General features: G+C 37.7%; 1 protein-coding gene and 1 long non-coding RNA gene across 6 annotated transcripts in view; one reads left to right on the top strand and one right to left on the bottom strand.

Annotated features, from left to right (window-relative positions):
- LOC124272176 (oxidation resistance protein 1-like) overlaps positions 1 to 12,777 on the bottom strand; it is a 127,980-nt gene that overhangs the window by 62,289 nt on the left and 52,914 nt on the right. For all 4 annotated transcript variants that reach the window (XM_046707316.1, XM_046707313.1, XM_046707314.1 and 1 more), the window contains exon 2: positions 8,100 to 8,242. In XM_046707316.1, coding sequence (XP_046563272.1) covers positions 8,100 to 8,242 — 143 coding nt within the window. The remainder of the gene's footprint in view (positions 1 to 8,099; positions 8,243 to 12,777) is intronic.
- LOC124272180 overlaps positions 2,452 to 12,777 on the top strand; it is a 69,403-nt gene continuing 59,077 nt past the window's right edge. For both annotated transcript variants that reach the window (XR_006897277.1, XR_006897278.1), the window contains exon 1: positions 2,452 to 2,788. This is a non-coding gene — a long non-coding RNA (uncharacterized LOC124272180). The remainder of the gene's footprint in view (positions 2,789 to 12,777) is intronic.

Below are 12,777 nucleotides of genomic sequence, written 5' to 3'. Positions count from 1 at the left end.
AAGAAAGTAGTCGGTCATTTGAAAATGTTATTGGACTATGACCGAAGGCCGATGACAATCTGAAACCCTGAGCAATATACCAGCTACAGGATAGTAATCTCTACAGTAATCAGGACTGGATCAGAAACCCGTGAAGATCCCATTTAGAATTGATCTTCAGTAACCCATGCTTATTGTAAGAGGCAACTAATGGGATCGGGTGGTCAGACTCACTGACTTGGTTTACACGTCATCGTATCCCAATTGTGTAGACTGATGCTCATGCTGTTGATCACTGGATTGTCTGGTCCAGATTCGATTATTTACAGACAGCCACCATATAGCTGAAATATTACTCACTGCGGCGTAAAACTAAACTCACTCACTGGATCAGACAATCCAGTGACTGACATCATGAGCGTTAAATTGGGATACAATGCATCAACCCTGTCAGCAAGAGTGACCACCTGATACTCTTACAATACGCATCCAGGGCTGTTGGCAACACATACTAACACACATCTTCACTTTGACTAAGCTTTATATGCAAGTAACACACACTCCCTATATGTCTGTGACAGGATGGCAACTTTGAGCATTCTTTTTTGCTAATTCGATCTTACACCCAAGCATTAATCATCATACCTCCTCTTAAAAATAGTTAAGGACAAAACAAACCAGACCATCTGTAGCCATCATACTGAATACTGCATGGTTACACCTCTTCAAAGGGAGGTAATTCATGTTTGTCATAAACACCCAATATTTTGCTGTTGTTAATAATGTTAGTTTTCTGGAGTTTCCTCCCTGTTTGACAAGGAGATGTCCTTTATTACATTTAGAATTCATTATTATTATTTTTCAAACAGGATAACCTATTGGTGGGAAAATACAATGTATAAAATTGCCCCAAACAACATGGAGTCAAATTTGCAAAATTAAATACATGCTTTTGCATGATATAGATCGACAGTGAAATCAGGACTTCTAATGCATTTTGGGAACCAAACATACACGATATAAATAAAACATAAAGCAAAGAACTTGTCATACATTAAGATAACTCTTAAATACAGCTCCTTGGGGTGAATTTTGAATTCTCCAGGTGCCATCATGAACTGTCGTTTGAATAACAGTATGGTAATGATATGCTGAACGTTTCATCAACATAATCATAAAATCATAGCCACAGGCCTCAACACAAAAGAAAGATTGACGTTGATATGTGCATAGTCATTGAAACTTTAATGGCTGCCTGTGAATGCTTGGATGGATAATTGAGGACAAGGATGAAACTTACTCAGCATAGTTCAGTTTAGACTAACGCCTAGTCTCTGAATATATATTTTCATAGAAACAAACAATGCCTATTAAATTGAAAAGAAATCCCAATGAGAAAGGAGTTTCAGAATCTGAACCTGAGGAAATCAAGACATGCTTCATTTAGGGCTTTTGCATTGCAGGGAGGACTGGACAGAAGGGAAAATAATGTGGTTGGTTCTGTGACTGTGAGACAGACTAAGCTAAGCTGAAAACATCCAGTAAACTTATAATAAATATACTCATGAAACAGACAAGGGTTCCTTTATTCTTTTCCAGGTTTCTTCACAAGGTATGTATTGCACTGTGGGCGAAATTCTGGAAATAAATTTTAAGGAACACTTGTACATTCATATGTTCCCTTATTTGTTTCCATGAGTATATTTAAAATATTTTACAGTGTGATTTGATATTTTCAGCAAATACATCTAACTGTTCAAATCTGTCAAATCATTTCTTTTTGCAGTATGATGGATATTTAAAATGGTATCAGGGTAATTGTCTGTGACATGACACTTGTTCAAACACACATCCTGATGCTTCAGTAACGCCAGCTAAGGATCATCCATACATGGCAGGGGTGGAAATAACTTTAAAATTGCTAGTGTACTCCGGTACAGTGGCACATGTAAAATCACTTGCCCTGATAAGTTTTCCACTATACCGTCCGTCTTCTTGTTGATTTTTTAAATAAACAACATAATTAACATTGGAAAGTCAAGTGGACACCGGTACAGTGTGATATACAAATTTGCTTCCCCGTAAGAAACAAACACTGGACTCGGACGTCGGGCAGTGGGTTATTTCCACCCCTGCATGTACACTAAACTCTATCCAAAATGGCCCCAATAGTTGGGGTTAGTAGACTAAAGTGTTTGGCATAGTTTGGGGGTAGGTAGATGGATCGATATTACAAAGATGGATATCAATTCCTTAATATCATCTGCTTGGTATTCAACTTGAAATGAAGTGCCAAGAACAGGTGGTTACGTTCACATTTTGGAGAAATGAATGTGTAGGAAACTAAGTCTATGCATATTGTCTGACACTTATATAATGATACGAGTACGAAACATGTGATCAGCTGATGATAACCTTGTCTATATCACTTCGCAATTGACACATCTCACCTTCTCTGCCGAATCTTTGATAAACACTTCGTAAAAAACCGTCTGAAGCTGGCAACGAAGGCAAAGCTCCCTTTACAGTTGAGTACAACCAATTCATTCTGTATGATCGGTTATTACCAAAATTACGAAATTATGAAAACATAAGTTCCATTCGGGTTGAAATCTACATTCTCTTGTTGATGGCTAGAGAGATAACATTGAGCACATGATCATGAGACTTTATCGTTGACGTAGACACTGAACAAACAATTCTAACAACAACAGAGGAATGTCTCGGTTTATGTGGGCCTTCAAGGCATATTGTAAATACTCATGGCAAAACTGTACAGGGACAGCAATGTATTTATTCACCAATAAAGGTAAGTTTAATGATTTGGAAGTAATAGGGTTATATCCATGTGTGTGTTATTGTCTTTCTATGGTACACATAACTGACCTTTGTCCACCACTGACATGACCATGGTTCAGAAAAAAGTGCAAGGTCAACAGTTATCACAATAGAATAGGATATGATTAATCTGGTTTATCACTATAATAGTACTTTGGTCCTGAGGTTGTAGAAAGACCTGCTGACATCTAGGTCCACACAGCAGTGAGGTTTAATTGTGAAATTCAATGTGTTGTAATATTAGTTGTTTGCATATCTAAAACACAATTTCTTCCTGGTGCTGCTTACAGTGTAGGTCTTATGCTGTGTTATTTAATCCCAACCAAACATCAACAACCCCAGAGAACCAATCCCAGAGAGCCATGCTTTAAACATTGTGTATTTGTGTGTTGTCTAACACATCACTGAGGTTGACAACTTTAATACCTGAAATCAGGTCTAACAACAAGACTGGCTTGCAAGATCAGGTTTAGTCTGTCCCACAGTCCCTAAACCACATGATTTCCCCATCCGCCCAGCTCTTTCTGCAGAGTTAAATAAAGCAAGTCTAGATTTCATTAGGTTCAGGATCTCACTGAAGACCCTTTTTAATTTAAATGGAATTATTTGTTTCTATCAAAATTAAATTCCGTGACTAAGCGTAAGTCTGGGACAAGTTCAAACCCCAAATGTCATAATAGGAAGCCGACAGTTTACTGTTTCCCTTATCAAACATTCACAAACTGATCAGTTTCATCTGTGCATTGGGGCAGTGGGGTAGCCCAGTGGTTAAAGTGTTTGCTCATCACGCCAAAGACCGGGTTCAATTCCCCACATGGGTACAATGTGTGAAGCCCATTTCTGGTGTCCCCAGCCATGATATTGCTGGAATATTGCTAAAAGCGGCGTAAAACTAAAACTCACTCACTCACTCATCTGTGCATCCTACAGAGCAAGGATTGCAAGATAATACATAAGGAACATATGTAATGGTTTGAGACATAAACAACTTTCAACATGGTGTAAGCTGTGTATATGTGAGCAATATTTCTGAAATATGATTAGGCCACATTTTACTCATTGTTTGGCATACATGTTCTCTATGAATATTAAAAGATATCTGTGTAGCTCAATATATATTCTGAAGTTGATTAGGTATGTCAGTATAATGGGAAAATATATTCATACTGTAACAAGTCTATGTATCCAGCCAAGTTATTCAAAGAAGAGTACAGTTACCAGAGTGACTGAGTGAGTTTAAATTTATGCTGCTCTTAGCAATATTCCAGCAATATCATGGCAGGGGACACCAGAAATGGGCTTCACACATTGTACCCATGTGGGGAATCGAACCCGGGTCTTTGGCATGACGAGCAAATGCTTTAACCACTAGGCTACCCCACTGCCCTTACAGTTCCCAGAGATCAATACAATGTATTTGACAAAACAGTTCTTTAGTGTTGGCTGAGATAAGTCAAATGTGAAGCAGTGTGGCAAACAAAGATTAACTGTCTTTTTTAATTTTATTTTTTGGTTATTCTCTGGTTCAGTCAAATAAATGAAACCAAGTTACAAAGATGAAAAAACGTGTCCCTTGATTACATATGCATTTCATATCTAGAACCTTTCACCTCTAAAACTCAGTTGACCAAATATAAGTAGATTTAAGTAAATCAAATATTCCTAGATAGTTCCCCATCAATTATTTCATACAGCCAATGAGTAAGCATGGTCAATTTGACGCCTGTCTCTGTAACGAGGAGCTCCTGGGATTAGTCCAGTTCTCCTGGGAACTCATTGCAATGCCACATAATGGTGTGCTACACTGTACTTTCTTAGTAGTGTTGGCTAAGATTCCACCGACATTGCCCACTGGATGTTACTATTCCCATTAGAACCCACCACACGGGTTATGCCTCAGTCTTAACAGTGTTCACGAATGGTGTTTCAAAGTAACAGGACAGTGGGTCCTGTAAGTTTCAGGTGTCTGTCTGACCCATTGAAAATTCACAGGACCCATAGAATAAAATTAAACTCACATTTCAGGCTTAACATTTGTTATAATTGGCATTAAATTATTAACAAGTATAAGATTTACAAACAGCAAACAAGTGTGACATGTCACATATAACAACTTCAGTCAAAGTCGTTGTGAAATATACAGTCAGACACTGGGGCCGGCGGGTTGTAGACTTCTATCAGACCTTTTTCGAATCTGCCAGATTTGTCAGAGGGTCAGACGCTATTCGTGAACACTGAGTCTTAACTGAGAGAGCTGATAGTTTCTACACTTAAGTTAATTGAAACAGAAAGACTGAAAAACACATGCAAATGTATAAAGAATTGAAATGTTAACTGTTAGTTTTTTTACACTCAGCTTTATGAATATATACCATCATCAGCATGATAATTGTCTCTAGCACTAAAGGGATGCCCTTTTGCATATTCTGGGGAGCCTGGGTCTTTTGGTCACTTCCACAAGATAAACATCTTTGTATTCTATAACAAACATTGCGTTAAAATGTTTTCAAAACAGATTTTCTTCTGCAAGTCCAATGAAATATGGTTTCTTTTGTAGAACCAGATGCACAAGGTTTTGCACAAATTGACTTTATTTTCAGAAAATATCAGGCACCCTGAACATCAAACAGTTGGTCAATATGCAATTAGGAGCAAAGGGATACAGGGATATCTATTGTTTTAGGACTGGAAGTGTCAAATACACTTGATTCTCTTGGTACAAGGAAAATCTTATTATTTTATAATATTTGTTTAGTATGTACTACTATTATCATTATAGAATATTTATATAGCACACATATCCAGGCACTAGTGCATGCTCAAGGCAAGGTATTTATTCCTCAATCATTGGATGTCAATCTCAACGGCACATCTTATTATCAATCTCAACTCCCTGGGAATCATACAACTCTTGCTGCCACAAGGCACACCAAATTATCGCGGCTTTCCCTTCCTTACAAGGTACCCATTCACAGCTGGGTGGACTGGGACACATAGTCACAGTACTTTCACCCAAGTTTACTGCACGTTGCTGTACCCACAACTTGGTGTTTGCACGTATTCATGTGGCCACCATCTGGTCATATACCAACGGATTTGTGGGTTCTTTTAAGTGCACAGGGTTGTGTAATGTACACTCAGTATATCTATAAAAGTTAACTATATTCACATACACCACATGGCTGTTTAGGCTGTGCACCATACAGCTTGAAAAGTATGTCACCATGGTCATGAGGAATGAAGGGTAGTAGGCCAAAAGAAACTATAGCTCATTATACAAAATTATCACGAGAATATATGTCAACCACAAAATGTTTGAAGTCAGAATAATCAATTGAACCTGTTTATTCCTAAAGGAAAATCAACAGACTGTCAGAATTTCTCTTTTACACACTAGATCTTCTAAAAATGCCACAAAATGGGGAAGCATTGTTTCGGGGAATATGGAGTATCACTATATATGTTTGTTTTTCTAATATGATGGCAAATGAGAATGAAGTTTTTGTGAACTACTCGCAACATTTACTCATCACAATCTTTCAAGAATTCCTGTTAAAATGATTGCTACACTGTCAGCTCAAATGAGTAACTGTCACACAACATAAGAAAATCTCATACTTAAAAATAATCTTGATATAACCGCACTTTACAAATGTCACTATCATATTGTATTCATTCTGTATTTGATAAGTACATGATAGCTTAAACAACAGCAAAACAGCTGCTTTCATGAATAGCTTCATAGATTGTTTGATGACAGTCAAACTTTTGATAGCTTTTCTATCAGTTATCAAATGTGGTTAGAACCAACCAACTATTACCACATTCTCTCTAAATCAGTCACAATGTAACTGCATTACTTTAAATTAATGATATGGGTAATTTACAATACATGTTATTCAAAGAAATAAATTGATCAGTTGCTTGGCAACGTCAGATCTCATTTGTCAAATAAATGACCAAAATACTTTTAGCAGATATCTTTCATATTTGAGAAATGTAATTTATATAACAAAACAAAAGCATTATGATTCATATCACTTTATAAACAATTTGCCATCTAGCAGGCTTGAAGTTGCTTGTGAAGTTTTCATAACAAAGATCTTAGGTTCAAAGAATCCAATTTGTTAAAGATTTACTTCAGAAATGGACTTCCGGAGGCATATTGTGCTTAATGGGGACTGTGTTCACAGACTAATAATTTCAGTCAAGGTCTAGATGATTCAATATTGTCCATGGTTAGGTACAAACCCGTTTATTTTGTGACATTGGAGATACTATCCTTACACCATGGCCACCATTCTGTGGCTGACCTGGGACGACCTGGCTGGAGACAATCTCCACATCATCTGACTCCCTTCTCTGACAGGTGTCCGGGGAATGTAGACCCTATATACTTTTCAGGATATCACCATATAAACAGATATGTCTGGAGGTAGCCATTAAGTCCCTTCTGACTCCCATCTCTGACTGGTGTCCGGGGAATGTGGACCCTATATATTTTGCAGGATGTCACCATGATATAAACAGATATGTTTGGAGGAAACCATTATTTCCTTTCTCGATCACATGATCTCTGAATAGAGCAGAAAATCCAGCCTGTGCAGAACAGAGACACTGACTCTCTGTAATTAGGGTTATAAGCTTTGCTTGAAATAAACGCTTGCCTGTGAGCTCGTGGCTACAATATTTCACTTCAGTCAGGTGAAAATATACCCAAATGAATGACAAACTTAATGGTCTTTCTAATGAGATATGGTATTGTTACTTAGCTGCTAAAACAGAATGTTTCTAGCCGAAATGATCAGTGGCTAGGTTTTATTTTGGCTGATTTCAGTTATGTATTGTCCCATTTGTCATTCCTGTTGATGTCCCTTGTCAGTTTTAAGTGATAAAAACTTGTTTGTTGGACTCAGACTGTTGAAACTGGAAACACATTTTCTCTTTATGCTATCAGGTTCTTTTATTTGGTGGCGTAAAAAATATTTCTTCATATCTCAAATTGGTTGATAAAACATATATCAAGCTAGTACAGCTTGTTAACTCTGGTGAAGAATGATTTCACACACTGGTAATAAGTAACTGTTATTACACCAAAACATTACCACACAATTTCAGTGGTATTGAAATGACTGGAAGCAAAGTTCCCTTCTAAGAGACAGTAACCATTCATGACCTTTCGTGTTAAGCATTGACAACTAAAAAATATGCATTGCAGAATATTGTTTAAAGATATCTGAATCTACTTGGGAGTTATCTCCCCTGGACAACCTGACACTCACCTTTCTGTGGGTTGCCAATGTCGACAGCCTTTGTGCTGTCATTTTCCTTGCCTTCATCAGAGTCGGACACTATCGCTAGAGAGGAGTCTGTCTTATCTGGTGTTGATGTCACCATCTGACTGTCAAGGGACCCAGACCGGAATCTGAAATAAGAACAAAACCTTAAGACATCCAGAATCTGAAATACACAAGCAGATACATTCAAACATAGCAAGGAGTTTTACAATGGGTAGTATGTATCTTTCCAGCATTCACAAATATGACACTTGTGGGAGGTTACAGTACGTCATGGCTTGGTCAAGTCTGTCAAAAAGTACAATCAGACAAAGGGAAGTTCATGGCATCAAGGTTCTGTGGCTCACCTTTATTAGTAGCAGCGAAACAGTGCAAAAAGTTATTTTCATAAATTATATAAGAAAATGTCTTAAAGGAATTGGTTAATCTCATTTCGGCACTTTAAAGTTTTGAAAATGAAACATTGTACTACCTTACATTGTTTACTATCAGTAACACAGATTCCATAGTATCACCTCTGGTTGCTAATAATGAACCACAAGCATGTGGGAATCACATTTGAAATAAACAATCTGATGTAACGGTTCTGATATTTACGAACTAGGAGTTTCAAATTCGCATCTAACATGACATATGAGTCATAAAGTTGATATATGAGTCACTGAACTTCAACATTTTGATTAGTTTCATTTATACAAAGATATGAGTTTCATATTTATATTAATTCCATCAAACAAAGTTTGAGAGTTTTAAGTTTTCATTAACATCATAATGGACTTGAACAATACCAACATGTTTCTGACAGTAATTGATGTTTTTGAACAAAACAAGTTGCCATTGATTTCCATGACCAACACTGAAATGGATCAGACTGGTGTGAGTAGTCCTGCCTGCACATAAACATCCAGGCTGGGAAACAATAGGTACGCTATGATAGTTTTAGTTTCACCAGCTGTTACTGTTTATTACACTCAATGCGTCAAAACTGTATCACTAAATCACCCTATAGCGGCAACACTGGTTACAGTGACTGCTGGATATAATACCCTGTTAAAATATAGAATGTAAGGCAATGAGCCTTTGTTATAACCTTAATGACAAATGTATAACAGCTACATCCTTCCCAGATTTGAATGCTGGAGCAATTTTTCTAGAACACCAAGTTAAGTGTCATTGCCATTTTCTGACAAATCTTTATTTTCATAGGATTTTAATATGAATTACATTCAAAAATGTAAAACTGAACATTTAAACATTAAAGCCTCTTCTTGTTCTTTGGTTTTGGTTTCAGTGAAATGTAAGTAACAGGAAAGAACTTGGGGCCAGAATATCAGTTTCTGAGCAGGTTTAGATAAGCCATAGGGCTCTGTTCAACACTGTGATTATGGTGCTAGAACTGTAAGTCAATGTTAAAGTATAGGAATTATGATCACCACAGCGCTGAGATTGCTTCATTGAGTATTAGCAGAAAGATTCGGAGCCCCAACACCCACCATTTGTAACTTTCTAGTACATGTGTGTATGTACGAACTGAAGGCCGCCATCAGAACATATGTTACCTATAATAATACCACTTGTCACTGCAGTCAACTCGCTCACACAACATTTTAATGTCTGAAACTTATGTAAATTACAAACGTTAATTACTATACTGTCAATCAAACCAAATTTGAACCTGGGTATTTACAATCCTCTTTGTTAATGAGGGTAAGCATGCATAGGCAGCTATTATGATTAATGTTTTCCAGTTAAGTAATCTAGGACGTAATTATCATCAGGGGTCAAGAAGTGTATGTGTTTGTGTGTGTCTGTGTTTGTGTGTGTATATTCTGGGTGTCTGTGCTGTGTGTGCATGCTGTGTGTTTGTGTGTATGCCTTGTGTGTGCTGTCTGCATGCTGTGTGTGTCTGTGCATATGTGTGCTCTGTGTGTGTATGCTGTGTGTATACTCTCTCTCTGTGTATGCTATGTGTGACTGTGTCTGTTGAGTGTGTTCTCTCTCTGTGAGTGAGTGAGTGAGTGTGTGTGTATGGGCTGTGTTGTTTGGTTTGTTTTGTGTTTTTGTTGTTTTTTTTGTTGTTGTTTGTTTTTTGTTTTGTTTGTTTGTTTTTGTTTGTTTTGTGTGTGTGTGTGTGTGTGTGTGTGTGTGTGTGTGTGTGTGTGTGTGTGTGTGTGTGTGTGTGTGTGTGTGTGTGTGTGTGTGTGTGTGTGTGTGTGTGTGTGTGTGTGTGTGTGTGTGTTTGCTTGCACTAGCCAGGAATAATACTCCAGGTTTGTAGTGCTAGCCCACCAACACCCAGTACACTGGCTCTAAGCCAACAAGTGTCTTGCTTTATCCTGTTAATCCATGGTAGCAGCCTCACTGGGTAACGACAAGTAAGATTATGAGTGAGAGAACAAACATTGCATTATGTCGGATCCTGCACCTATTCACTATGAGTGAAAGGAAATTTATCAAACAACTACAAATAGAATCCAATATTTTTACAATTTCAAAAGTTCTGTTAGTTACTGTTTGCTGTGTGGAAGAGCAAGGAATCCACCTTTCTACATTTCCACTGGACTACATTTTTCAGTTGCTGCTTATCTATATACTGGCATTTATCCAGGCAACCAGCATAATCTGTCACAACAAAATTACAACTGAGATTTTCCACATGTTCTCATCTGTCCCAACTATCCATGAACAAAGACAATTAGGTGCTTCAATCTTCTGTTACCCTCAGTAGTTGCTATACAGCGTGCACAGGTCATTCCTAGCTGTCCACATGCTGCAGAACAGTGTAATGTTATGAAATGTTCTTTCAAGCAATACTACAAACACAGGCATGTTGTTGAGCTGTCTGGAATGTATGGGACAAAGCATCAGCAAAACATCTGCTTTACTTTTTAAGACCACATTCCACACATAATTGACATCAATTGTTATTACACGCTCACAATTTTCCTTCTTGTTTAATGAATACAAAGGGAATAACCATTGAGTTCTGAGTTGATATGGATTATATTTCTCATGTGAATAAACATGAAAACAATATTTTAATGACTACAAGGAAATGTATGAAAAAATTCCATTTAATCACACGGAACACACTTCATAGTTCTGTGTCGAGTAGATTAGACTAGATTACCCAGCATCTTTTAAAGAAAGAAAATAATGCAAAAACATAAAAATGTCAACCCTACTAAAATGCTTCACTGACATCGGCCTATTGTTAGGGATCATGGCATCAATTGGCATCTTGAACAGTGGCACAATGTGATATCACATAGCTTCAAATGACCAATCAACACTAGTTGTCGGAATCATGACATCAATTGGCATCTTGAACAGTGGCACAATGTGATATCACATAGCTTCAAATGACCAATCATCACTAGATGTCGGAATCATGGCATCAATTGGCATCTTGAACAGTGGCATAATGTGATACTAGTCAAATGACCAATCAACACTAGTTAAGGATCATGGCATCAATTGGCATCTTGAACAGTGGCATAATGTGATATCACATAGCTTCAAATGACCAATCAACACTAGTTGTAAGGATCATGGCATCAATTGGCATCTTGAACAGTGGCACAATGTGATATCATAGCTTCAAATGACCAATCAACACTAGTTGTAAGGATCATGGCATCAATTGGCATCTTGAACAGTGGCATAATGTGATATCACATAGCTTCAAATGACCAATCAACACTAGTTGTCCAGATCATTGCATCAATTGGCATCTTGAACAGTGGCATAATGTGATATCACATAAGCTTCAAATGACCAATCAATACTGAGAATCTCTAAAATGCACCAAAATGTTATTGTTATTGAACAGCAAAGAGTTATGACCTCATTCTTTCAGCAACTATAAGTAATATCTTTCCTTAAGTATCAGTGAGTGAGTAGGAACCGAACAATTTGGAACAGAATTTCAGCTCCATGACACTATGGCAGCTAACATAGAAGGAAAGTCCAAAGCTTCAGTGACACCACCTGATCCCTTGGATGGTTACCAGGATGAATCTACAATTCAAACCCTGGACCACTGGATCCTGGCATGTCTAAGGGACACAATTCTGTATGTAGTTTTCACCATATGGTAGCCAACAGAGAGTGTTGTTGGTGAACATGGAATTTACTGGAAGCAGTTGCATCTACCAAGAACTGTTTTGTTTGTATTTCATGATGTATTCATTAAGATTCCAGGTAAATAACAGATTTTTGGCAATGATCAAGTCTGGACCAAACGAACCAATGATTGGTGGTGTGAGTAACAATCCATGTCACCAAACAACCACACAATCCATTTGGTTGCCTCTGACAGTCTATGCTGGATGCTGGGAACAAATTCTAAACCAGATGTCCCACTGGTTCCCAGTCTTGCTGTTTGTCTTATGACTAGCAATGCAGGGAACACACGATATCCCATCGGGTGTATGTTGTAAGAGGTGACTAACGGGATCGCAGAGTCACCGATTTAATTGCCACCTGTCATCGTATCCGAATTGCGTAGATCGATGCTCATGATGTTGATCACTGGATTGTCTGGTCCAGACTCGATTATTTACAGACCGCCGCCACATAGCTGGAATATTGCTGAGTGCGGCGTAAAACTAAACTCACTCACTCACTGTAAGGGGTGTATCTACCAAGAACTGTCGCTAAC

Source organism: Haliotis rubra, unplaced genomic scaffold (genome assembly GCF_003918875.1).
Source record: "Haliotis rubra isolate DU_JTF1 unplaced genomic scaffold, ASM391887v1 Scf167, whole genome shotgun sequence".
Classification (NCBI taxonomy): domain Eukaryota; kingdom Metazoa; phylum Mollusca; class Gastropoda; order Lepetellida; family Haliotidae; genus Haliotis; species Haliotis rubra.
Note: the sequence above shows the minus strand (reverse complement) of the source record. Positions and strands in the feature narration are given on the sequence as shown.